Here is a 26,787-nt window from a genome sequence, read left to right on the forward strand (position 1 = left end):
GAGCCCCTCGAGGTGGACCCGCCTGAGGGACCGGCCGAGATCACTCAAAAGCATTACCAGGTGAAGGCCAGCAGGGGTTCGAAGGGTGGAGAGTGGCCACGGTCAGCACTGGCCCACGCAGCAGACCGGGAAAGTGAGGGGACACTTCAAGCCTCCACGGACAGCTGGAACGTCTGCCCAGCAACCCTGCGCGGGGGACAGGTGAGGGCGCCCTGACCAGCCCCTATGTTTGCCCTCCAGCTGAGCTGGCCCCCAAGCCGCCGGGCTCTGCACCTCTTGGCCGTGGTGTGTCTGGGGCTCCGGCCCGGCTGGATGGATGGGAACCAAGTTCACCGGCGACTGGAGGTGTAAGGCCTTCCGGGGTCAGCACGAGGCAGCCCTTTGCTCCCCAGAAAGGCCGCCGTCGCCCAAGGCGGCGGGCAGGGCACGGCTGGCTCTCACTGCTGTTTTAATGCCAATTAAGGCCTGTTCAAACTTCGGCACGGGCCACACGCAGCAGGAAGGTCGGCTGCTACATCCGGACGCATCCTTCATGGAACATTGTTTGACCGTCCCCTGGCTCCAGGTGGAGGGCCAGCCCCTGTCGGAAAGACCCCCGAGACTCAGTCTTTCCTTCCCAGGGTCGTGAACCAGCGGAGAAGTGGTAGGTCCAGGCGCCATACGAGCAGCAGCAAGGCCGCTCTCCCTAACAGGACAGCGGTGTGGCCCGCGCCCCTACTGCGCGCCAGGCCCCGGGTGGGCGGCTTCTCACAGCTTAGCCTGTGCTCCCAGGGAATCTCCAGGACGCGCTGAGTCGGTGCTGTCCCCCCCATTCGGTCAGGGAGGACGTGGAGGCTCAGGGCAGCACACGAATTGTTCAGGGCCCCACAGGGGATCCCAGACGAGTGCTGGGACTCAGGGCCCCCAGGGAGGTGCTCCCCACCCTGCTCCAGAGGTCGGGGGTTCAGGGACGCCGGCCCTGTGTAGGTGATCTTAATGGATCTTAAAAAAGAGGTGATCCGGGGAGGAGAGGGGAAGGGACAACCTTCTCAATGAGAAAAGGTGCAAAGTCACAGACGTGAGAGCGAGATCTGGTGTCTCCTCGGGGATGTGGACGGGGAGGGGCAGGGCAGACGGAAGATGCCGGGTGTGGCATCTGGGAGGTGAGAAAAGGTCCCCACGGAGGCCAGCAGGGGAAGTGGCAGCAGCAGAGTGGCCGGCAGGGAAGCTGCAGGGGCCATGAGCAGGGGAAAGAGGAGAGGGGCCAGGACCCCTGGCACGAGGCTGCTACATGGGCCACGAGGGAGGAAGCCCGGGGGCCCGGCTCCAGCCAGCTTCCCCCAGAGACCGTCACCGTCCGGGAGGCGGGGAAGCAGTGTAGCTCCACCCCACACTGTAAAACCACGGCTCCCAGCACGGTGTTTGCAAACCAGACACAGCCTCTCCTACAGCCCTTCTGAGAAAGTGGGGGAGCACTGATTGCCCACGCTCACCGGGCGTCACCTGAATGCCGGCTTCTCGTTTCCAATTTCATGGCAAAAGTAATAGTGTAGAATAAAAAAAAAAAAAAAAAAAAATGTTCTGAGAAAGAAAATGCCTAGAATCCTCCCCCACCCCCTCTCCAAACCAGCGCAGCCCTGTGGCGGTTTTCACAGCGCAAGCCTGGTGGGCCAGCTCTGAGCAGGAGAGGCTGGTTCCGACCACGCTGGCGTCCAGCTCCAGCCACACAGACGGGCCACAGGCAGGAACGAGCGCTCCGTGTGTGAATGTGGCTGTGTACTCTCTTGTGATCATCATTGCCGTGTCAGAATTTCCCCTCCCCCCACGAAGGCGCCACAATTACTTAGCCGGCACCGATCTTTGCAAATATAGGCCATTTCTTTCTTTATTTTAAAAAAAATTGCTTTATTATAAATGATGCTTCTTCTCTAAGCTGAGAGGAGACCCAGAGTGCCTACGGGAAGACTGGGGGGGGGCCTGATTGCATCAACGGGTCAGCGGAAGCCCCGTTATAAAGACACTGCGAGTAAAGTTGAAAGATGAGCCACTGACCTGGCGGAAATGCTTGTAAGGTATCTAGGGGACCGGGAGCTGCCCTCCTTTGCACGGAAGGAGCTGGAAAACATCAGCAATAAAAAAGATTTGGGGATGCCTGGGTGGCTCGGTCAGTGAAGCGTCCGCCTTGGGGTCAAGTTGGGATGGAGCCCCGCGCTGGGCTCCCCCGCTCAGTGCGGCGTGGGCTGAAGATTCCCTCTCTCCTCCCTCTGCCCTTCCTGCTTGAGCCTTCCCTCTCTCTCTTTCTCTCTCTTTCGAATAAATAAATAACCTTCTAAAAACATACAAGATGTTGCTTCTCTTTTTAGATTGGAAAATATAAACAGAATTAGGGCTATCTTGTTTTGTTTGCTCGCTGACGGTGGGTTGGGGGGAGACAAACCTTGGTATAACCGTCCAGAGGGCAGCTCGGCAAACTAAGAAATGTGAGTGTGCCCTGCCCCAGAAATCTCACTTCCGAGATCCAGGGCTACAGAATAAGGAGTCCCTACGAGTCCCCACGAGGACGGCCGGCACGCTGCTCACAACCGCACGACGCCGGGAGACCGCAACGCGCCCCCCACCCCGCACAGGGAGCCGGTAACAGGGAAGACTTTTGCGTGCGCACGGGGGCCACAGGGCGAGGATTCAGAACGGGGTGCATCACCGTGTCCCGATCTGGGCGGGACTCTGCCTTTCCCACCGCAGCGTTGGAAATACTTACAACTGGTCTTAATTTTGTAATTACCAAAGCCACAAAAAGAAACAAGTCCGCGTGGGTGTAAACCAGACCGCGATGGCTCCGGCCGCGCCCGGCTCCTCTCCCCCCCCCCCCGCCACAGCTGGGGGCAGATCCTTCCTCCAACTCTTGGTGCCTGTGGCAAGCAGCTTCCCCAGGGGTCGGAGCACCTTGTGGGGTGTCCCTTCGTGATGCGGGTATGAAACGGGCCGATCCCTGTGACAGGCAGCGTCAGAGCAGCTTACCGATTTTACCCCCGCGCCGGGGTCCAACCTCCCTTTATAAGACCCGCTGGGGGCCGTGTATACAGTTGGCTCTAACACTCTGTGCTTGTTGCATACGCTCCTGTTGTGCCCTCCGCCCCACCCCTGGTCGGGAAGAAGAATTGTCATAGGAAGAATTGTCACAGGGTCCTTCTCAGAGCTGTCACCGAGAGCACCAGGTCGACGGACGAGCGAGCAGGCGGAAGGATGCTCTCGGGACAGGAAAGGGTCAGCGGCAGGTGCAGGGAGCCCGCGCCAAGTGCCCGGCCGAGCCACTCTGGACACGCGTCTGCTTCTGCGGCTGGGTACGTCCTGGGCTTCCTGGCAGTGCCCTGACCTTCCCTCTGAAGCCCCGCCTCCGGCTGGAGGCCGCCCACCCTGCAGAGCCCCCAGGGCCCTGTCCTCCTCCTCTAGCGCCTTTGCAGCTCCAGGAGCTCCTTCCTCTCTTCCCCCTCCCCTATGAGGTTCAGGCGGGATCTCACACGCGGACGTCCCAGGCTCCCCGTGACCTCTCTGGGGGCTGCGTGAGCTCCGAATTCCCACAACCCTCTGGGGCCTCCTGTTCTGCCCAGGCTCCTCATCCTGCCCCCAGCCCCCAGCCCAGAGGCAGAGGCAGGCGTGTCTTTCCTTTTCGTCCTGATTCTGGGAACTTACGTGGGCCCCATTCCCGGTGGCCACGCCGGCGTCAGGAGTTCAGGTCAAGGACACCACGGAGCCCCTGACGGATCTGGTGCAGGGACAGGGAGAGCTGGCTCCCCAGATGGCACCCCGGGGGCTGTCCAGGTTGAAGGAGCCCGAGTTCAGACAGGACCACACGACCTGGGAAGGAAGAAGAGCAAACGGCGGAAATAACGTGAGCCTAAGCCAGGAGCAGAGGAAAGCTCTGAGAATCGGCCACGCTGAGTGCAGAATCCAGCCCCTTCACGCGGCTGTGGTCCAGCCCCCGGCTCTCTTGGGAAACGCCACTGCGGCAGTGTCCTCGTGGCTGTCCCTCCCACAGCCCTGCCACCCAGCAGCGGGATGATGCTGTCAAAACACCAGCACGGGGGGGGGGGGGGGGAGGCCCCATTCCTCCCCTGCTCCGCCACCCGTGGGGCTAACATCCAGGACAGTGACATTGGGTCACTCGCATGGTCCAGGCGGGGGCCTCCCTACCCCCACCTCACTCCCACGGCGGGCCCCCTCCCTCCCCTCCCCCTCCCCCCTCCAGCTGAACCAGCCCCCTGTGCCAGGGGCCTTGGCCTGCAGGTTCTTCACCGTTTGCTAGAAGGTTCTTTCCTTCTGGGCTCCTGTGTGCTCTGCCTGGTGGGCTCTTTCCTACGTCAGCTCCCCGCACGCCGCATTTGGGATCTCCTTCCCCGGTGACTTTTCTGCTTGGCACCCGTTATGAGCTAACACCCTACAGGCTACACGCACGCGTCCCATCTTGTCTGTCTCCCCGTGCAACGCCAGCCCCCAGCCCGAGATTCGGTGTGTTCTCCCCTGAGGCCCGGACACGCAGTAAGGATTGTGCCGCCGCCGAGGGCCAGAACCCCCGGCCCGCGCGGGGATGAGGCAAAGGCAGGTGCCCCGCTTTGGGGCAGCTGCCGAAGTCTCACAAACAGGATCTGCAGCCGTCCCCGTCCATCGCACACTCACGGGAGTGATGACTCTTCCGAGCAAGGAGGCCTGACCCTGGTGATCCCAGCCCCGCGTGCTCCCAAAAGGGGTGCGCAGCTCTGCAGAGCAGCACGCGGCGTGAGGACGCGGGGCCTGCCAGGGCGCCAGAAGGAGACGACTGGAGCGGGCCGTCAGATGCAGATGAAACGCGGGGAATAAGTAAGTCCCGGGCTAACGAGCCCTCTGCTGGGTGGTGAGACTTCCACGGCAGCCCGACTGATCCGTCACTGGCTTAGGCCCAAACATCAAAACCTTCGACAACAACATTCAACCCTAATCACTGCGGTCGCTCCAATTTTCTGGGGACACGTTATCACAGTTGTGAGTCAAGTGGCCGAGTATAACCATCCCAACTGAGGCTGCCCCCATCTCGAAGGTCCCCATGTCACTTCTTAAGCAAGTCTCTTGGTGCCCAGGCTCTGACGTGGCCCCTTCCCTGGGCTGGAGGGAGGGCAAAGCCATCGTCGTTCTTTGAGAGCTGACCCCCGCTCCCGGAGCAGGCTGTGGACATGACATGACACGCGCTGGACTGTCCAAAGGCCGAGGAAGGACTCGTCCCGTAAAGATGAGGAGGCCCGTCTTCCCCAGGGCTCCAGCCTGGCCGGTGCTCCCGGTGGCCTGGAGGACTCTGGAGAGCCTGGGCACCGGGGTGGGGGGAGGCCGGATGGCCAGGGAAGGGAAGGGCAATGACTGTCCTGGCCCGGGAGAGCTCAGAGGGAGGGAGGGAGGAGCCAGTGTGCACCAGGCGCTCTCTCAATACACAAAACCCAGACATTCAACAGATGGAAAGCAGTGGCTTGGAATTCACAGAGAATGGAACAATCAGCGCATTCTCTGGCTGGATGGACACTCGCTTCCAAAAGCAACAGGCACTTGGAGCCACTCAGCACTGACCAGCCCTCCCCCCCATCTTGTTCCCACTGGGAGATCCCAGAATCGGGAGCTGATGCGGAGCAGCCGGCACGGCAATCTACAGGTCACCAACGGCCTGAAATCCCTTCTTTCCCTCCTGCTTTTCCCATACTGCCTGCAGCAATTAACGAGGTGGGGGGAGGGTGGGCAGAGCCGGCTGAACCGAGCCAGAGCTGATGGCTGGGTAATCCTCTCTCCCGCTCCATTAAGGACAGAAATAAAATTGCCATTTCAGCTCTGGGTGCAGCTGGAAAGAGGCTGTCATTCCCAGAATGTACAGAAAACTTAGGGGAAGGATGCACATGAATGAGAAGCAACTTTTCCCATTTCCTAGTCAGATTAAAGGAGGATGGCCATCACGGCAGGGAGAGGCTGAGCCTCGGGGAGCTGTCTAATGCCCAGCGGTCCCGGATTTGGTTAACGACCCCCGACCCCCCGTAGCTCAGGGCCCCCAAGCGCCCCCCCCCCAGCTTGATTAGCCCCCTGGGGCAAAGGAGTCACGCTGAGCAACTGTCCTTGTGGGAAGGTGACCGGCCCGCAGCCAGACGGGGTCGCTCTGGGGATTTCTGGGCGGTGGGTGGGGAGGGGCGCGGACCAACTCGGCAGCCGGAGGGGTCCGTCGCTGCGGGCGCCTGCCCAGAGGTCACTTCGGATAGGCTTGACACTTGGCCCGGTCCCCCAGCGCCGGAGCCAAACGGAAGAGGGGGTGTGCCCTGGTGCGGGAAGGGAGGAGGGGGAAGAGGGAAGGGAGCGGAGGAGGGGGGAAGAGGAGGGACAGGGAGGGAGGGAGGGGCGGGAGGGCAACCGCGGCGGAGGGAGGCGGGCGGGGCCGCGCGGGGGGCGGAGCCGGGGGCCGCGCGGGGGGCGGAGCCGGCGGCCGCGCGCTCCAGAGGCGGCGGCCGGGCGCACGGGAGCGGCGGGGGGCGCTGGTTGGCTGGTCTCCGCCGTCCCCGCGCCGCCGCCCCCTCCCGCCTCCCACGGCCCGCCCTCCCCGCGGCGGCTGGCGTCGGGAAAGTCCGGCGAAAGTCCGAGCGCAGCGGCGGGGCGATGGGGTCCGGCTCGTCCAGCTACCGGCCCAAGGCCATCTACTTGGACATCGATGGGCGCATCCAGAAGGTAGCTCCTCCCCAGCCCCCGCACCGCGGCCGCCGGCCACCCCGCGTCCCCCCGCCCGGCGCCCGCGCCCTCCCCCGGCCCAGCCCCCGGTCCGCGCCGGACCCCCGCCGTGCGATCCCGCTGGGCGCCCCCTCCGGGGACGGCGCCGTTGGGGAGGGGGTCGCCGGGGCTGGGGGGGGGACCTGGCGGCGGGGGGCGGCCGGGGTGGGGGCCGTCGTCTGCGCGTCCGCGCGTCCCGGGTCCGGGCTGCAGCCTCCGGCAACTTCGGCTGGGGGCGGGGGGCTCTGCGGAGCTGCTGTCCCCGCGCGCCCCTCCCCCCGTGGGAAGGGGCGACCCGCAAGGGGGTATTTTTTGCCCTTCATGGGCAGAGCTCTCTGTAACAAATCTCATCAGGCCGAGTTTGTGTGTTCAGAGGCCGGTGCATGAAGCCCTTCATTTCCCTCTGACCGACCCCGCAGCGGGGTCCCCGGCTGCCCTGCTGGTCGGGGTCCCCCTCCCCCCCGCGGACACGGTGACCGAGGCTCGGAGGGGGACCAAGTCCGCCGCGCCGCCCCCACCCCTAGGCACTGACAGTACTTCCTGGCCAGCGGGGAGCAGGTGCGGGGGGCGGGGCTTGGGGAGAAGGGGCTGTGCCCCGCAGCACCCCTAGCCCCACCGCCCGTGTACCCCCTGGGCAGATGGTCAGCTCTGACCGCGGAGGGGGACCTCAAGGCTGCTCTGCCTCCTGGGCCCACAGACAGACTGAGGGACAGGCTGGCCCAGCCCTGGGCCCCTCTGCCCCTCTCTGGAGGCACGAATCCCTCCAGATGTCCACTGTCCCTAACCAGCTTGACTCTCATAGCAGGGGCCTCCGGAGCAGACCCCCTTTGTTCCCGTCCCCTCCCTTTCTGAGCCCCTGGCCTGAGTCCAGAGCGCCCTGGACCCAGGCTTCTGATTGGCAGAGAGGAACAATAAGAGAGCGGCTTGGAGGGGGCATTTAGCTCCTTCTGTACCTCCCCCCCCAGGAGAACAGCCATAGTGAGGCATCTCTCCCCGCTCCCTAACTTCAGCTGGACATTTCAGGGAAGCTCCCACCTCTCCCCTTGCTCTTCTCAAGGACCCCCCACCCCTTGCTGGGAAGCCAGGGAGGGATCCCCCAGCCAGTCACGGAGGAAGCTTGGGGTCAGAGGACGCTTGGGGTCGGGGTGGGGGGAGGCTCCAGAGATCTCTGGGGTGCCTCTGCTGGCCCATAGCCTTGCCAGAAGCCAGCCTCACTCTCGCCATCCCCGGCTCCATCCCAAGAAGTGAGAACCCCCTTCCCCCACCATCACTGGGTTAATAGAATCAGAGAGTGGGGAGCTGGCTGTCAAGCCTCTCCCTTCCTCAGGGCTGGGCAGTTGGTCAGCGGCAGATGGAGAACTGGACCCCGGTCCCCGGACTTCCAGGACTCGGCACCTGTGACCGAACTGGAATTTAACATCCCCTCAAAGGCAGGAAGGACCCTCCGTGCCATCCGTCCCGCACAGTGTACACACGCACGTACAAACGTGCCCACATGTGTGCACATGCGTGTTCACACACGACGCGTGCCTGAAATCGTGTGTGCACGCGTACACGCACAGAGGCACACACGCACACGAGACACACACACAGGCACAGGCCTGCCTCGTGCCAGCACACACATGCGTGCAAACGCGCACACACCCTCCTACCACACCGGAAGAGAGTCTCCAAGATTGGCCTTCGTCCCCCTTTTGAAAGAGGCGAGATGAGATGCCGCCACCGGGTCGGAAGCGACAGCTGCTTCCCGAGAACTTCCCCAAGGTCCCCCCGAGAAGCTGGATTGGAAGTGGGCAAGGAGCAGAAGAGAGGCACCAGAGGGCGGGAGGTGAGCGCCAGGCTGGGGTGTAGAAGGCGACACCCCTGAGGTTGGGGTGACCCTGGAAGAACGGCCCCGGAGGCGCACCTGCATTCGGGGCGGAGGCCGTGGCCTCGGGAGGGGCCACATCTCCTGCCAAGTGCTGGCGTCCCCATTCTCTGTGGTCTCGTGCAAGTCCCCGGGCGGCTCTGGGCTGGCCCCGTCATCTGTAAAGGGGGACGGCGGTCGCTGCTTTTATAGGTTGTCCTGAGAAGGACACGAGACCGTATGACCAGAGTGTGGGGGACACAGGGTGGGCATCGTGCACAAGTCCCTCTCTCTGTCCGCGAGTGGCCTTTTGCTGATACAGACGGCGGGGAGAGGGGTGCAGGTAGGCTGCGGTCTCGAAGCCTCGCCCATGGCCACAACACCCGCCAGTGGCTCTTGACCTTGCTCTGTGCCCTCCTTCTCTGCTGTTGACGCTGCTGGAGCCTCAGAGCTGGACTCTTCGCCCTGGCTGGGAGCCGAGGCGTCTGGGGTTTGCAGGCAGGGGCTGGAAAAGGACCGCGGGGCACGGACCTCACACCCAGCAGCGTGGTGGGGACCACAGATGTCTCCGCTGAGAGCATTCGCAGCATCGTGCTCTGTCGCCTGTCGCCGCACTTTCTTTCCTTAAGGTCCCGGGCACTGCTCTGTCTCCCTCTTATCCTTCCGAGCGCTTCTCCCAGGAGGGTCACAGACACAGACCCCTGTGGCTTCCGAGGGGCGGGCAGGCGCGCTGGGGCGGGGGAGGGGCTGAGCCCCCGCTTTGTCTCCCCTGCGCTCTGCCCCTCCAGGAACCCTGTTCTTGGGCACCCCACGCTCCCCCCACGAGGGCACAGGTTGGGGGGACAGTGACTGCTGCGGGTGTCTTGTGCTCCAGCCAAGCTTGGGGCAACGGTTCCGCGTCATCCGAGGGGAGGCGGCCAGCCCGGTCTGAGGACGTGCTTGGGGTGATGACACAGAGGCGTCCGGGGCCTTGGAGAAGCCACTGCAGCTGCCGGATAGTGAGTTCGCTGCTTTCAGACGGGAAGAAGACTCGAGACAACTCGCCGGCCAGCCCAGGGTGGCACAGTGCAGGACCGGCAGTGGGGTTTGGGGGATCCATCTCCCGCCTGCGGGCTTCCCTTCAGCGGCTTGCAGAGGGGGCCGGAGGGCAGAGGAGGCTTCCTGTCCGAGTCTGTGCCTCCCAGGGTCCCCACAAAGCAGCAGAGAGCTGTGCGGCTGCCCCCGTGGCCTGGGCGAGGTCCCCGGTCTCTGTGTAAGCTGGGGATGCCCTCAGTGCTTTCCGTCATAGAATCGGCTGGACAGGACCGTGTGAACGCGACACCCACGACTCTGTTCCACAGAGCGACGGGCTCACAGATAGCAAACCACGGCCATGGCAGGGCGTCCGGTGACGGACAGAAGGACACGGCAGGCCCCGCTGGTGGAGCAGGGCTGTGATGCCAGAAGTGGGGGGCTTGAGGAATAGGCTTCACTTTCCTTGGTGAAGACTGGCTTTGGGGGGCCCCGGGTGGGGGGAGGCTGGCCTCGGGGTGACCCAGGTAGGGAATTGCTGGATGGCCAAGGGGACAGTCTCACTCATCCCCACACACCTGTCCCCTTCATGCCTCCTCCCTTGCCCCTGTTGGAGGAGGAGGGAATGCGAGCCGGGGCCCCCAAAGCAGGATGGCTGGGGACCCCCCGCACCAGAAGCCTCTTCTCTAGAAGCTGCTGCTTCTCCTCTTTGCCCCAAAGGTTTGCTTTTTTCTGTCCTCCACTGGCCCTGGCCTCAGTGCCTCTCCTTTCTCCCGCTCGCCCATGGTACCTCCGGAAAGAGGATGCACTCAGCTGGGATGTCCCGGGGAGGCCAGGGCGATGCCCTAGGCCTTGGAGAGGTGGAGGGGCCCTGCCTGCTACCACGTCCAGGTGCGAGTTCGCCGTCTTTCCAGTGAAGAGGAGGGAGGGGTTTCACCTGACCTGGGCCTGGCTTTGGGCTGGGGCCGCGGAGAAGCCGCATCTGGGCGAGGACAGTCTCCCAGGGAGCCGGTGTCCACGCTGCCTGGGCCCGCTGAGCCGGGATTCCGGGCCCCTGGTTCCTCCCCAGGCTCCTGCAGGGCTCAGACCACGGTTTTCCTCTGTGGCCGGGCCCTCCCCTCTCCCCCACCCACCCTTGGAGTTCAGGCCTCTGCAGCCCAGCCAGCCGCCTCCCTCCCTCCCTCCCACCTGCCTCCCTCTGTCCCCGCCGGCTCCAGCCCTGAGCCCTCCCAGGGACTCCAGGCTCCTCTGCCTTCGTTGCTTTCCTTGGCGCAGACATGAGCTGCCCGCTCTTCTGTTTTCTGTTTTTGAAAGAAGGGGTACAGCTGCCCCTGTCTTGTCCCTTGTGGTCGGCATGGCAGGACCTTGAGTCCCCCCGAATCACAGGCACCTTTCCCCTCCCCGGAAAATACGTCTGTCCTGCCACCTGGCAAAGCCCGGTGACAATTTCCTTTCCCTTTAAGATGTGTGCACCTGCTCCATCCACGCTCCAAGCTGGCAGAGCCCGCCAGCGGGCGGGGCGGGGGGGCAGTCTCCCTGGGCTTGCGCAGGGCTGACCCCCTGGCCAGGCAGACTCATGGCACGTGCCCTGGGCTCGGGCGCTTCTGTTAACCCCGAGTCCCTGCCGGGCAACAGAGACTCCCCTCGGCCGTCCCCTCTGGTCCAGCACCTTCTGTGTGTCTTCCTTTAAGTGTTAGTGGCCTGAGATGTTCATGCGGGGACTGAAATGGTGACAGACGCTAATGGCAAGGCAGGGAGGTTTGGAGGGGGGAGTCATCCGACACCGTCTTGGTTTCCCGTGTAAAAGCAGAGGTGGTCTGTGGAGACGGGGAAGGCATTCTGCCCCCAGCCCCCAGCTCACCACGGCTCACTACGACCATCCGTCTGTCTCCTGCTGGGTCAGAGCTGGGAGGCGAGGCTCGACGGGAACTCGAACCCCATGTGTTCAGCCTCTTCCTCAACAGCAGATCAGCCCCACGGCCTGCGCGCGGGTGTCGTACAAACAGAAACCCTTGGAAACACAGCCTCTCCGAACTCTACCCGGCCCCGGGCGCTGAGAAGTCAGGGCCTGCCGGCCCAGTTCCCAACATCTGGAGGCCCCGGGAGGGGTGTGGCTGAACCCCACTGATGTCATCGGGATTCACAGATGACGACACGGAGGTCTCGCAGGCTGCACGCAGCTCCTGTCTTGGAGGGGTGGCCACGCGGAGTGGGGAGGGACAGACAGCCCCGCAGGTCCAGCTCTGTCCCTTGACAGCTCGGAGGCCCAAGGGAAGTCACCTTGTCCTCGGTAAAGTGGGGACGGCAGTGACGCCCCCATCGGGTGACCACAGACGTCGCTGACTATTGTGCAAAGTGCCCGGGGCGAGCCGGCGACGTGGGGGGCTGGGTCAGCACGTCGTGCGTGTAGGCCTTGCTCCCTGCCTCCCCTGGGACACTGTGGAGGGAGCTGAGGCAGCCCGTCCTGTCCCTGGTTCCCATCCTGCGAGCCCACTGCAAGCCGGAACTAAGGCCACAGGCCCCCAGGTCCCACTGTCCGGGACCCTTCGTCTCCAACTTGGCAGAGGCGGCTGGAAACAGGACCCCGGGAGCCCTGAGCCGGGAGGACCGGCAGCCTCCCCAGGGCTGCTGGGGGGTGCGGGCTGCCTGGCGTCAGACACGGGCAGAGTGCAGCTCTGGGCGTCAGGGAAGAGAAGCAAGAGCAGACGAAGGGCGCAGTGTCCCCGTCACACAGCTGACAGGAGCCGACCCCAGATGAAAGAGGAAACGCCCTCGGCAGAGCGGCTGACCGCAGAGCCAGACGCTGGGAGCCCGGGACGCGGCCCCGCGGTCAGACAGCGGGCCTGGGCGCACAGGGAGCCTTGGCCACGGAGGCTGGCCCCGTACCCCTGTCCCGGCTCTGCTGCCCCCGAGGCCCTTCCCACGGCAGAAGGCACAAGGCACAAGGCTGAGCCACTCAGTCCCCTGCTTCCGGGTCACAGACGGCCCAGCGGGTGGTGCTCCTGGGAACTGGAGGGGGTCTTGCGCTCGAAAGGATACGAGGGCACCCGGAGGACACGAAGGGACCCCCAGGCAGGCACCTGGGCAAGACAGCAGTAGCTCAACAGCAGGTCCCGCCCCAGGGAAGGACGCCCCCCTGCATCTTGGCTTCCCGCTCAGCCGCGCGGTGATGAAATGAGAGCTGGCCACCGAGCTGTCACGTCCCGGCCCAGCATCGCCCCCGTCCCTGGAAGCACGTGCCCCGGCCTGGGGAGACGGCCTGACGCTCGCTGCCCGGCTTCGGACGGGTGAGATGGGTCCGCCGGCCCTCGCTCAGCTCGCGGTCTGCTCTCCGTCTGGATGCTGAGTGTCTGCATCTCCAGGTTCTGACCCAGGAAAACATCCCCTACAATACGGTGCACAAAGACCCAGCCGCAAGACCGTGCAAAGCACATGCGTGTCTCCCTGGCGTGTGTGGTGCCCGGGCTGGCCGTGGGCCCGGTATGAGCGGCACTCAGCTTTCGGCTCGCTCCCTACAACCATCTCCACCGTCACCTCGACTGCCCCCAGCCCAGCCCACGCGTCCCCCCACCTCCGCCACGGCTCCCGTCTGCTCCCGGGACCCTGAGCCGAAGCCCACTGGGAGCCCCGGTCCGACAGGCACTCACAGCCCTGCTGAAAAGCCGCCCAAGAAGATTACGGTAGAGCCCGAACGTCTGTGCCCGTTGGACTTAGACAATGCCCGCGTAACTGTTTTTTAATCATAACAAAATACACATAAACGTTGTCGCCTTAACCCTTTCCAGGTTCCGTGGCGCTGAGCACCCTCCTTGTGCAGCCCCCACCGTGCATCCCGAGTCCGTCTTCTCGGACTGAAACTCTGTCCCCAGTCACCACGAGCTCCCCTGGCCCCTCCCCAGCGGCTGGCGCCCACAGGCTCCTCTCTGTCCCTGTGGGTCCCTCCCGTGAGTGGGTCCCACGGCGTTTGTCCTGTGGCTGGCGTATTTCACTGGGCGGGGTGTCCTCAAGCTTCGTCCACGTCGTGGCACGGGGTGGCTTCCTTTTTGAGCCTGAATCCTGCTCCATGGTGTGTCTTCTCCACGTTCTGTTTATCTGCCCACCCTCCGCGAACCCCTTCATCGTCGGGAAATCTCAGTCGTTCCCCGTCTTGTTTCCTCAGGGGCAAAGCCTGGGTCTAGGGCATCGGGTACGTTCCTGTGTTTTCGGAATAGCTCTCCTCTCCCTCGAGCCCTCCGCGGTTTCCTGGTCGCGGCCACATGAATCCAGGGACTCGGGTGTGGTGTGGCTTGGGAAGTGGGACACGTCCGGGCGGGACAGTGAACTGCTCAGGAAGGCGGCTGCCCCTCGGCTCCAGGGACCCCGCGGCCGCGAACCGGCAGCGGGACGTCACGGTCGAGAGCGCGGACTCGGGGGCAAGTGCGTCTGCCTTTGAGGCTGGTCTCATGTAGGCAAGTTCCTTACGCGCCTCAGTGACTCCGTCTGTGACGTGGGTGACGGGAGCACCTCCCCGATGCGGTCGTTCTCGCGAAATGTGTAAATGTGCCTCCAGTGCGGGAACAGGCCCGGTATGAGGCAAAAGCTGCCTGAAGTCCTTGGTATTTTTATCTTTTCGTTCATAATTGTTTATTCGCGTCGTGGCTACAAGGCAGTCAGAGCTCCGTGTCTTGTTGGGAGAGCCTGACGGAGACCCCCGGCTTGGCGCTCTGGGTGCAAGTGGCCCCGGGGCAGCCGGCCGTCGGTCCCGGCAGTGGCCCCGTGTCGAGGCACGCCCCGTGACACACAGGGCCACCCCAGCCGCCGGTGCTCCCCCTCTGTGATACCACACTCCCCCCGGGGTAGCCCCAGGTCCGCCCTCCTTCTCACGGGTGCTTCCATTTCTCCTCCGTTCCAGAGCTGCAGCCCTGGGGACCGCAGGGAGAGGGGCGGGCGGTGGGGTGTGGGTGAACCGGGACCACCAGCCCGGCCTGCACGCCCGCACTCCGTGCACGAGGGCCCCGCTGCAGACTCAGCTGTTCTGCTAGAGAGGGCGGTCGTGATGCCCATAGCTCCTAGCGCTGATTTTGCTGTCGGAGGGAGACATCCGGTGCAGTGTGTGGCGAGCCGCTATCCTCGTTGCCACGTTTGCCACTGGACTTCTGGCCGCACCCCCCGCAAAGATCCTTGGCCCCCGGGGTGCAGCCTCGGGGAGCTGCTCAGCCCTGGGGGAAACGGAGGGCTGGGTGCTTTGGGGAAACAAAGTCAGAGGCCTCCCGTGGAATGGCAGGAGGTGGCAGGAGTTCGCACAGACTCTCTCCGTTGAGCCCGATCGCGGCCGCCCTGCATCAGCAAAGGGAGGGGCCGGGTCGCCGTGATGGGAGTCCTGAGGGCTGGTCACACACCGGGCTGATGTGTTTTGCAAGCAGTTCATGGAGCCTGGTGATTCAGCCTCTTTATCCTTGTAGCTTCTGCCTTTAGGGAATGCTTTTTAAAAACTTGGATAGCCTTACAAATAACAGAGAAAGAGCCCCACGGCTGACATTATCATCTAGAGATCTTCAATGATGTTGATTTGCGTTTGCAACAGCAGGAGCCCGGGGCTTGCGTGGGGAAGGGCTGACCGTGGACCCGGGGCTGACCGTGGACCCGCCGTGGGGCGTGGCCACCGGCCAGGATGGAGCAGCCGTTTCGGGGGGGCGTGGGGAGCAGCCCGCGGACCGATTTCGCTCAGAGCTATGCTCTGTAAACGTCGCGCAGGGAAAAGTGGAGGGAAAAGTGAGCCCTGGTGGAAGGGGTGCATGACCTCTGAGACCGCTCACTGGGGCCTCCGCAGGCTGCCCCGTCCGGCCGGCACAATCACAGAGCGTCCGGAGGTCAGGGCAGACACCGGAGGGGCTGGAAGGGCGATCCCAGCCCTGGCCAATGAGGCCTGGCCCATTGGGAGCCCCTAAGACTCCACACTCTCTCGGGGCCGCCCAGATGCGTGACCGTGTATCCGATCCCATTTTGTGGGTGTCGTTTGGAAGGCTGTGTCCCAGATCGCGGAGGTGGGGGACGGCATCTGTCCCCAGCGGCAGAGCCGGCCTGGAGTGGTCCAAGGAGCCGGGGTCCAGGGTCCAGAGGGCCTCCCAGAGCACAGCAGTGCATGGGAAAGTGTAGGAGCTGAGAATTTCCCCCACGGGTAGTTCTGGAAGCCGGGCTGGGTGGTGCCGGGCGGAAAAGGTGAAGGAAATGGGTGCCAGCCTCGGGGAGCCACGTGGACATGAGCGGGTGGCGTCTGGACGTCGGCGGGGCGCACAGCCCTCACAGGAGGAGGCGCTGAGAATGACAGGTCCCTCCAGGGGTGGGGGACCCTGGCTCTCCTGGGTGCTGTGCGGAAGCCGTCGAGGCTGCAGGCTGGAGGCCAGGCCTCCCAGAGCACGCCACTCCCCCCGCCCCGCATCCCGGCCCCCTGCCCCCACCCCCCCGGGGCTGGATCTCTGATGCGGCCTCAGCCCCTGCAGTGAGCCCTCAGCTCAGTCCTCCCAAGGGACAGAGCTGGCGGCCGGAGAGGCCACTCTACAGCGGAGGCAGGTCCGGGCCCCAGAGGAGCCCTTCAAGGTGCCTCCCGCCCCCACCTGCCCCTCCTAAGGGGTCCAGGCTTGGCTTCTGGAGGAAAGAGCCAGGGGCAGATGGTTTCTGCCCACCGCTGTGAGCCCCAGGCATCAGACTAAAGAGCGAGCCCACACGCAGGTCTGGGCTCGGCATGGCTGGGGAGACACAGCCCCAATCTGAGGTTACATCCCGGTGACATGCCACCCCCGAAGTCCAACAGCCTTGAGCAGAACCCTGACCTTTGGAGGGACTGCGGCAGCTCTGCAGGAGGCCCGCGAGGCTTCAGCCTGGCGGGTAGAGGCCAGCCCCAAGGGACACGGTGCAGCATGCGGAGGCCACAGGGAGGCCACAGCAGCCGTCGCGGTGACAGGCACGCCGCCGACTTGGACTCCAGGCCCCCTCGCCCACACTCAGACACTTCTTTTCTGGCAGGAAACTCAGTTCCATTTTTCTAACAAAACTTCATGTCAATAAAAAGGAAAGGAAAAAGAGGCCGGGGAGGCAGGAAAGACAGACTTCTCCGCTCCCCGCAGCCCTGAACTGCCCACCTTCTCCCACGTCTCGGATTTCCATGTCCTCGGCTACGGGTCGCCAGGTGGCTGTGTGAGGACCACGGGCCTGCTGCCCACGCTGGCCCACGCTGGCCCACGCGCTGCCACCACCGTGTCCGTCCCCGGCCTGTGACTGCTGCAGGATGAGGTGTCCCTGTCCCAACCCCCAAACTTCTGGGGCTATCGCCGTCCTTTCAAAGGGCATCTAAGGTTACTGTACCGGGATGTGTCACGAGAGAGAACTTTGGATAAAAGCTTGCCCCTCCCCCCGCTTGCCTTGCTCATGCACTTGGCACAAAGCGGCCGTGGAAAGCGAGCAGTGCGGGGGGAGTGTTAATGGTCGCGGTAACAGGAGGGAGTGGGTTCACTTCCCAGGTCTGCGGCGGGGAGGTGGGCGGAAGGACATGGGAGCGTCACAGCTCGTCCCGGGCGCTCAGCTCGCGGTGTGGATCCGGGTTTCACGCGTGTGCAGACCCAGCGTGGGCCTCGAGAAGGTTGGGTGGTGAATGATTTCCAAGGTTACTTGAAGACGCTCGGACAAGGGGATAGTGCCGACGCGTGGTTGCCTCGGGGGAGAAGTCGCAGTCCCCTGTGTAATCCCGGGAAAGGAGGCTCAAGTGGGAAGATGCTCCAGCCTTCCCCAAAGCCTCGACGGCTTCTCCTGGAAGCGCCCCAAGGCCCAAGTTGCCCAGAATCCTCGGAGTCCAGCCCTCACCCAGCCTCAGGGCCAGCACCTGCCCATCAGCCAAGGCCTCTGCGGCCGCCCATTGGCCTGTACCAAGGACCCCCAGGAAGGACCAGCTCCTACCCCAGCCCTGCCTCAGCTGCACACTGGGGCTCCCCTGTGTCCTTCCTGCCGGGAAAAAGGACAGGAGCCGCGGTGCTCACTTTCCAAGGTGCCAGAGCTTGGGGTCTCCGCTGCAGAGGGTTTTCCTGCCTCCCAGGCTAGGTCTCCCCCAAGTCTCGTCACCCGCCATCACCCCTTTGGCCTTGCCCATCACAGCTGAGGGTTGCGTGCTGGGGTTTCCTGGGGGTGGTCCTCCCCAGCACGCCCTCCTCTCCGCGGCCGCTCCCCCCTGGGCATGAAGAAGCCTGGACCCTGGGACGGGCCTCAGTGGCCCACACTCGGCCCCTGGTAAAGGAGAGACCTTGGCGGGAGGGGCGCAGGGTAGAGGGGAGAGCCACGTGGGGGCCAACGCAGGGGGAAATGCAAGGGTCGCACATGGACAGCGGCCTCCAATTTGAGCGGGATCTCAAGAAGTAGACCCAGCCGAAACCAGAGAGACCCCTCCGGAGATGTCCTCGCTGGAAGCGGTCCTCGGAAGGGAGCACCACGTGCACGCACGTCTTACCCTTTCTGCGGTCCCCTCCTTGCATGTTCAGTCCCCTGCGATCCATCCTCTGTAACCAGGGAGAGTGACCTCAGACGGCAGAAGCAGAAAAACAACAGCGATCCAGAAGAGCGACAGGATCGGCCCTGACAAGCGGGATCCATGCGGGGGAGGCCTCGGACCGTCGCAGACGCAGGCACGGGCACATTGGCCCCAAGATGCCGTTGAGCTGGGGCAGCCCGGGGCCTGAGCTGGAGGGCTGTTTGCACAGTCTGCGTAGCTGTGTCCCGGGTGCTGCTAATGAGCGTGGCCAGCCGGGACGGGAACTCCCCTGCGTGGCCACACTGTTCTTCCCCAGCCTCCCTGCCCTCCCCCCCCCCCCCCCCGCTCTAGCCCAAGGCCACATCCGCTCTACAGGGGGACAAGGGGATGGGCCTCCCGTCCACGATCCATCCCCCCAGCCCCGCCCGGCGTGTGCTCCCGGCCGTAGACGCACTCCGTGCCTCACGCAAGTTCAAGGATTCCCGTCCCTGCGAAGAGCCCAGCCTGAGCGTAGAGGCCAGGGCTGCGTCCGTCCCCGGGCTGCCGCAGTGCATTCCCGCTCTCGGCACGACTGCAAACAGCACCGATGTACGCTCTCGAAGCTCTGGAGGCCAGAGTCCAGGATCCACTGAAACCAAGTGGTTGGCAAAGCCTCGCTGCCCTGGGGCTCCTGGGGGGCAGCCGTTTCTGGCTCTCTGGCTCCCGGGGCCCGTCTGCACACGCTGGCTCGTGGCCACACCGCTCAGGTGCCTTGTCTTCCGTGCCGCCATACGATCCTGTGACTTCATTAAGGCGCGCCCCGCCGCGATCGGGGCTCATCTCACCCCAGGATCCTTGATCTCATCAAGTCTGCAGAGACGTGGCCCCGTAAGGCAGAGAACGGTGTCATCCTGCAGGCTTCTGGCCTCACGTCCTGTCCCCAAGCCTCCTCCCGTACTGGCCAGCAGGATCGTGGGTCTGGAGCAGGGGTGCAGCACAGGGAGGGGACGGCCGCTTCCCTTCACCGGCAGTCCGGTGCACCTTGCTCTGCGGCCTTCCGTCCCCACAGGACGGGTCACTTCTGCCTTCGTTCGTGTGCACGCTGCTGCCACCGCACCCCCTGCCTGCCGGCGGCCACACACCACAAGCAGGGGCGTACCTGTCTCTCTCCTCCCACAACAGACCTCGCTGTTCGTCCAGATGGAGTGAGCTCCTGCCGTGCTGGGCGGCTGTGCCTCCCAGACCCTTTGGCCTCATAGACATTTGCCGAGGCGCTCCCGTGTGCCGGAGCGGACAGACAACGCCGTAGCTCGCTCGCCCCCCACGCCCTGCCCCGCCATCATCTCGTTGGCCCGGATGGGCAGCCGGGTTCGCGTCTGGCCCCGCTCTACGCCACTCATGTGACCCGATGCTCAGATTCCAGATCTGTGACTCAGGGTTAGCGCCAGCCCAGCAGACCTCCGGACGGTGCCCACGATGTCCCAGGTGCCGCTCTGAGGATTTTATGGGACGACCAGCGTCTGCCGCGTGTTGCAGGCACGGAGAGTGTGCGGCAAAGAATTTGCCCGCAGCCCCGGGCTGTGGGCACTCGAGCATTTCCAGTCTACAACAGGACTTCTCTTCTCGAAGATTTTACTTATTGACTTGAGAGAGAGAGCGCAAGCGCAGGCATGCGAGGGGGAGGGGCAGAGGGAGAGAAAGAATCCTCAAGCAGCTCCATGCCCACCGAGGAGCCCGATACGGGGCTCGATCTCACAACCTTGAGATTGTGACCTGAGCCGAAATCATGCATCTGGGGCTTCACCGACGGAGCCCGCTGGGCGCCCCCGGGGCTTCTCTTTGGAAGAATGTGTGCGGTGAGTCTGCCCGTAGTAAGCAATGGCGGCTTCTTCTATTATTTCATGTTCTTTCACACACTGACCAGAAAGATACCTCCTGACTCGGAAAGGGAAATGATGCCTAATGCAGAGTTTATCTGAGCGATCGCCTGCCTGGCGGTGAACTGTAGTCGTCCTGACTGTGGGGTTATCCTTCCCTGCTCTAGACAAGGAGCAGCACGGCGTGAGCCATATGCTCAGGCGTACGTGTCTGTGAAATTCAGAATAGAGGAGAACAGACACACTGCCGACACGCATAGGAGGAGAGCGACGTGGCCAGCCGACGGTCTTGGCCTTATTTAAGTCACGCGGTTATTTCCTCAGTATTTAAAAACATAAAAGGTGGGATTTTGGTCTTGCTCTCTGCTTAGCCTGTCTTCTGTATTAAACTTATAATTCTTGGGCACGGATAAGCCAACGGGAATTTGCCTTTCACTCCCCCAAAGACAGAAAAGTGACGGATCTGCGGATGCATTGTACGTTGGCCGTTCTCTGGGCTGACCGGGTTGAGTTCTAACTCCCGAAGCTGGAATGTGGGATCCAGGAGCCAGAGTGAAAATTCTCTGGTTTGTTTCCAGGGCAGACAAAGTCTTATACGAGCTTACAGAAGTATAGGTAAGACCTTGGTAGACTACAGAAGCTACAGAAGACGAATCACGGCTTGGTCAACAAAAGATAAGGAATTGGAACTGCTTATTTTCCTCTGGGAAGGGAGCCTAAGTCAATATCCGCTCCAAGTACGCCATCAGAAATATCAGCCATCGGAAAACAAGGCAAACAATGCATACGTCATTATGGGCAAGGGACCTGCCTCCCACGCGGACCTCCTGCAGCTCTCCTGGCGGCACAGCCTCCGTCTCTGGGCTTAGAGCCGGTGCGGGGGGGTCTGAGTTTACGTGTGGGTCCACACCGACCGGACCAGGCCAGCTTCTTCACTCTCTGCGACAGGAGTGATGGTGACACCAAGCTTATGAGGTTCTTATGAGGACCCTAGGTCACAGGGTTCGGAGGGCCTTTGGCTCAGGTTCTGTCTGGCCCAAGCGTAGACTCAGTCCTGTTAGGCGGCGGTGGTGGTGCGGTGATGCTGGCGATGGCGGAGATGGTGCTGCTGGTGGGGGAGGTCCCGGTGCAGGTCCCGGTGCAGGTCCCGGTGCAGGTCCGGTGCAGGTCCCGGTGCAGGTCCCGGTGCAGGTCCGGTGCAGGTCCGGTGCAGGTCCCGGTGCAGGTCCCGGTGCAGGTCCGGTGCAGGTCCCGGTGCAGGTCCGGTGCAGGTCCCGGTGCAGGTCCCGGTGCAGGTCCCGGTGCAGGTCCCGGTGCAGGTCCGGTGCAGGTCCCGGTGGAGGCGGTGATGGCGGCGCCGGCGTCTTAGCGTGACCTAAACCAGCAGACTTCAGCCTCAGCTCATGGGCGCGGGAGGATGTTTGGGCGCCGTCGCTCCCCCAATGGACAGATCCCGGGCTCCATGGGATGCAGAGGAACTGCCCAGAGTTCTGCCCGCGGGGCCTCCTCTTCCAAAGACTTCCTTCCACGTTTAACGGAAGAGAAAACTAACGCAGGGAAATCCCAGGGATCACTGGGTCTATCAAAGTATTTTTTTTAACTCCTACCTGCTGATTCTGGTAACTGATTAGTAGATATTTGAGTAGCTCCGACCCCATTTTTGTTGCAGTTTGGATGTAGCTGACTGTGGTTGATGACCAACACGGGGATATCGGTTAGAGCAATGGGGCTGCGTTGTGACAGCGTTCCCCAGATGACGCACCCTTCGGCTGTCCTCTACTGAAACAGGAATGCCGACGTGTTGGAGTCAGGGCTGGGTGCCCTCGATGCCTCTTGCTGGTGAAAACGGCCTTAAAGGGGTCGAGGAGGAGCCTCCCCATCTCCTTCCCCAGGGAAGGGTTTCAAGGAACCCGTCCCGTAACCAGAGGGGCTGCACAACTTCGCACGTCGTGCGCACCAGGCCCTCTGTGTCATTAACGAACCCTCTGAACACTCCACAGGCAAGGCGCCCTATTTCTCCTTTTGCAGGAGAATCAGAGCCTTGGAGCGGTTCAGCAATCTGCCCCAGGCTGAGCTGGTAAAAGGAGAGGCTGGAGGTGAACTCACATCTCTGACTCTTCCCTGCTCACCCCTCTGCCCTGCCCGTGCCTGGAGCAGTGCACAACACCAGAGGCCAGCCAGGGGTGACCCAGGGGTTGTGAGACAGCTGGAATGGCAGAGGCTCCAGACAAAGCAGGACCTGCCGATTCAGAAGGAGCCCGCTGAGAGCAGCCACTAACCCAGCTGTCTGTCCCCGTTGACAGCCCTCCTCTGCCCTATAGCCTGAAGAATTAGTGCTCTGATTTGCACCACGTGGGCAGCTGAACTCATTCCCCCCACGAAATCTCACGAGCAACCCTAATATGAGGTTAGATAAAGAGTTAGTGACGTGTTTGTTCTAGAAGTTCAGATCAATAGCGCCCACTGAAGAATTAACAGAAACGGGGAGGGTCCTTGCGTGAGCTCCACAGCTGGAACTGGGAGCTCGGAGTGGCAGCTGCCGGCTCATGGGCTCAGCCTCCGTTGGCTTCACTTCGGGTTTTGGTCCCCAGAAGGTTGCCTGGAGGCCAGGACTCGGTCTTAGGACAGCAGTCGTTGGGCAACCTCGCAGGTACCAGCCGAGCAGGCCTGACACCAAAGATAATGTATCCCCCCTCCAATCGCTGATTGGAGGTCATTAGACCTAAGAGTTTGCTTTGTAATGATGTCCAAAGGCATCTCAGCCAGGCTACTTAAAGGAGATCTGGGTCCCTGGGGACCAGGACCCTGTCCCAACCCCCTGCACTCCAGCATGGGCCCCTTCACAAGTCTGCCCTGGCTTCCCCACCTGAGCCGCCCTCAGCCCACCTGCTGGCCCAGACCCCTCGGGGCCCCTGCCCAGGCTCAGTGCAGCCTCCTGAGAGAGGGGCCCAGGCCCCCACACCCGGCCTGGTCACCAGAACCCTCAGTTCAGCAGGGTCTTGAGGATGGGTGGACCTGAGGGGCGTTCTCATCAGGTCTGGAGCTCGGAAATTCTTTGCCTGGAAATCCCGGCCCGTGGGGAGTGAGGCCTAGCGGCATGCGTCAGGCCCTCAGAGCACCTGTCAGGGAGGGACCCCCCTTCCCACCCTCTCCCTGTTGTTTGCCACTGCCAGTCCCCCCCGCCCCAGGGTCACGGTTAGGACTGGTGCACCCGTGGCCAGCCCAGAGGCCTGGACCCCCTCCCGCCCCGCTCCATCCCAGGAGGCACCGGGCCTCGTCTCTGCTCCGGATTCCTCCTCCGCCACCCCCACACTGTCTCTGCGACCCCCCACTTCCCTGATGTTCTCCTGGGGCCTCCCCCTTCCTCCCCAGCCCCCCACCCCTAGCTGAGTGCTATTTAAATTCTGGGTTTTGTCCTCTGGTTAATTTCCTCATCTGCTTGGCTTAACGCCAAAGAATATTCTTTCCGAACAAAAAATGGTAAATGTTTTCTCTCTCCACAAAGAATTTTATGTAAATGCCGCACAGCATGCTAGGAGGGAACAAACGTTCATCAGCCAGTTCTGTGATCAGGGACCGACCTCAGCCTCCAGATCCAGATAACGTCTCGTGCTTATGAAGGTCCTGCACATTCATTGTCGAATATTTTGAAAAATGCAGAGTACATAAAAAGAAAAAACAAAAAGAATCCAGGCATCTCGGGACCTCTCCTGCGTTCTGGTGTGTGCGCACACGTGCGTGCGTGTGTATGTGTGTGCCTGCGAGCAGCTCTCTTCTACATGATTTTTTATCCCGATCCTTTCACTCAGTGTCACGTCGGCAAGTACTTTCCAACGGAGCATTCGGGAGTCTTCAAAAACACGGTTTTAATGCCAGAATAATGTTCCATCATGGACACGTCCTAAGATGTAATCATTCCGCCGTTGGTAGGATGTTTAGCCTAATTCCATTCCTGCGCGATCAGTCCTACGAGAGGACCCTCCGGGCCACGCGTCTTTGCTTACGGAGTGGCGGCCGGGGTCAGGAAGGTGCCCGAGCGGAGTCTGCAATATCGTAAATGCTCGTATCATGTTCGGCGTTATTATTTCCTCACAGGCAGTTCCTGGAAATGGCATTCAGGGTCAGAGGGCACACCTTGCCTAACTGCCTTCCCCGGGGCCGTGTGGACACACAGTCCAGGCAGGGCACCCCTCGCCACCCCCAGCCGGAGCCCTTCCACGTAAACGCTTGGGGATCGTTGTAGAGTCCCGTGCCGTTCTGAGAAATAACGCAGAGACATCTAGGTACCCTTTACTCCGTGTCCCCCGCGGTAGCTTCTTGTGAAATTATGGTTCGGTATCACAACCAGGATTCTGACCTTGAGACAAGCCACCACCGTGCACGGATTTCCCCTGTTTTACTGCGGTTGTCCGAGTGCGTGTACCGAGTCTATACAATCCCATCCCACCAGCAGGTTCCCGCAGCCACGACCGAGGGCACAGGACGGACGGTTCCGCTCCCTTTAAGACCCGCTCACCTCCTTCCTCCACCCACCCCGTCCTTAACTGCAGGCTCACGCTAATGTCCTCTCCAGCTCTACAGTTACTCATTTCGGGAGCGTCCCCTAAACGGAATCCTACGGTATGGGAACTTTGGGGATTGGCTTTTATTCACTTCGCACAAACCGCTGGAGACCCATCCAGTCGTGTGCATCGATCGTTTACTTCTTTTGACGCCTGAGCGGTGTTCCGTGGCGCAGACGCACCCCGCGGCGCTATGTCTTCCCCCGCAGAAGGGCATCCAGGGGCGTCCAGACTTGGGCTGTCTACCCCTTTTCCGCGATTCGTCACTTTGCTTATTTCCTGCCGTTTCCTGAGAGGCCAGGATGGCCGTTTGCAGAAGTCAGCACCCTTGCTCTGGTTGGGTGGAGATTCCTCAAGTCCGTGCGACGTTTATAACCAAGAGGCGTCGTCAGCAGGGACAAGCGCATATACAAGGAGGATGAAACGTTCCCACCAAGTTTAAGAACGTCCAGGGGGCTGAGACGAGGCGCTGGTGCAGGGGCCAGGGAACGTCCCAGAAGCATCAGCTCCGATGAAGCAGAGGCCGGACGCAGAGCGGGTCCCCGCACAGAGGTCCCCACACAGAGGTCCCGAGCTCACTTGTTGCCCCGCCGGAAGGCGACTCGACGGTAGACAGCACCGTCATCCTCCCCCCCCCCCCCCCGCCCCGCCCGCGGTCCGCAACAGTGTGTCGTCTACACGGCTGGCTCTCCATCTTCGGCCGGAGCCCCGTCAGATCAGGCGGGGGGCAGCACTGTAGAGGAATCGTAGTGAGGGACAAGCTGCTGGAGCTCCGTTACCGTGGGTTCCAAGCAGCTCTGTGAAAATTGTTGCTAAGGCAGTTGAGTAAAAAATTCACAGGCGGCGTACACAGTAACAGCAAACAATGAACGTAAGCGCCTGTTTTCAAACAGCCCCAAACGCACGACGTGTCCGATGCAGATCGTTTTTTGTAATGACTTGGAGAGGTCCCACAGGCGTTTTCTGTGATTTCGTCAGCTGCCGAGGGCCCTCATGGCTTGCCAGCATCGGGAGATTGTCCCCCTGGTGATAAAGATGGCAGCCGGCCTCGCAGAGGAGCTCCCCAGGGACGCTCAGCCCCCTCAAGGGGGCACCTGCCCCGACCCGCACCCTGCCCGGTCCCTAGTCCCCTCCTGGGCGTATCCACACACCGATGTCGTCTTCTGCGAGAGTGCTGGCTTTTGTCGTTCCCGGCCTGCAAAACCCAACCCGAACCTAACTGCCAAGTGGTTCTCTCCTTGGTCCGGGATGGGGACCGGCTGGTGACGTAGCGCCCAGCATCTGAGCAGGAAGCCCAGTGGCTAGCGGCGGTTGACTTCGTGCCCAGGCATCAGTGCCGTTCCAGGCAGCAGCCAGGAGGCGCCTCCCACCCACCGCCTGGGCCGGGGGCTGCCCTCCCACGTAGGTGCCCAGAGCAAGGGCCCGGCGGCCACTCGCAGGCCTGGCACACTCGGCCCACTCTGCTCCGAGAGGCTCTCCTGCTCCTGCCTGAGCGGCCGAGGCCCCAAAAACGGAGTCACTTTCTTGGCAGACGGGTCCAGCCACAGCTGGGCTGTAAACGGGGAGGGAGCCACGAGTCATCTGTGTTTGCGACGCCCAGATGACAGACGGCTGTCACCGTGCTTCTGTGCGTCCTGCCCCACTGTCAGCCAATCAGCCCCGCAGCTGCCTGTCGTCCTCCCTTAAGGAGGGGAAGGGGAGAAACCACAGGAGGACAGAGAGTGGGTTTTAAGACCGGCTTTCTTTAAATGTTGCTTTGTCTGAGAATTCGCACGTGGACTCCAGGCCAGAAATGCACATTGGTAAATGCGCGCTCCAGGAATCGGGGCCAGTGGCAGGCAGACACGGAGTACCACAACCCCCCCCACCGCCCCCACCGCCCGGGGAGGCCAGGGTCCCCCGAGCAGCCGCCACTTGCAGGGCCCAGCCCGGGCTCCAGACTCCATGCAGCAAGACGCGACCTGCACGCGGGAAACACATTCTGGCAGCCACGGCTGCCCGTGGTCAGAGCCGGGGTGGACGTGGACGCCGTGGCTGGGCCTGCCCTGACCCCGTCCGGTGCCGAGCAGGGACAGGAGTGCGGGTCCGGGGGGCACACACCAGCCCCTCTGTCCCCCGGCTGGAGCGGGAGCTGCGTGAAGCTGTGTGCGACGCTGCCCAGGCTTGGTCACTGGAGGTATGTGGCCGGGCCAGGCCCTCCTTACTGTCCACTTAATACCACGCCTTTCAGATTCGCAGAGCGGGGGTGTGGTGAACCAGGAGAGGTCCCGGGTAGGA

The 26,787-nt window shown here is 62.6% G+C and overlaps 1 protein-coding gene across 4 annotated transcripts in view; it reads left to right on the plus strand.

Annotated features, from left to right (window-relative positions):
• Positions 1 to 6,506: 6,506 nt before the first annotated feature.
• The window catches only part of PDE9A (phosphodiesterase 9A), an 80,854-nt gene continuing 60,573 nt past the window's right edge, over positions 6,507 to 26,787 (plus strand). For 3 of the 4 annotated variants that reach the window (XM_046003190.1, XM_046003188.1, XM_046003189.1), the window contains exon 1: positions 6,511 to 6,702. In XM_046003190.1, the coding sequence (XP_045859146.1) occupies positions 6,634 to 6,702 (69 nt within the window). In that variant the 5' untranslated portion in view covers positions 6,511 to 6,633. Of the gene's footprint in view, positions 6,703 to 26,787 lie in introns of all 4 variants that reach the window. The other variant, XM_046003186.1, reaches the window with a different exon arrangement.

Source organism: Meles meles, chromosome 4, assembly GCF_922984935.1.
Source record: "Meles meles chromosome 4, mMelMel3.1 paternal haplotype, whole genome shotgun sequence".
NCBI lineage: Eukaryota > Metazoa > Chordata > Mammalia > Carnivora > Mustelidae > Meles > Meles meles.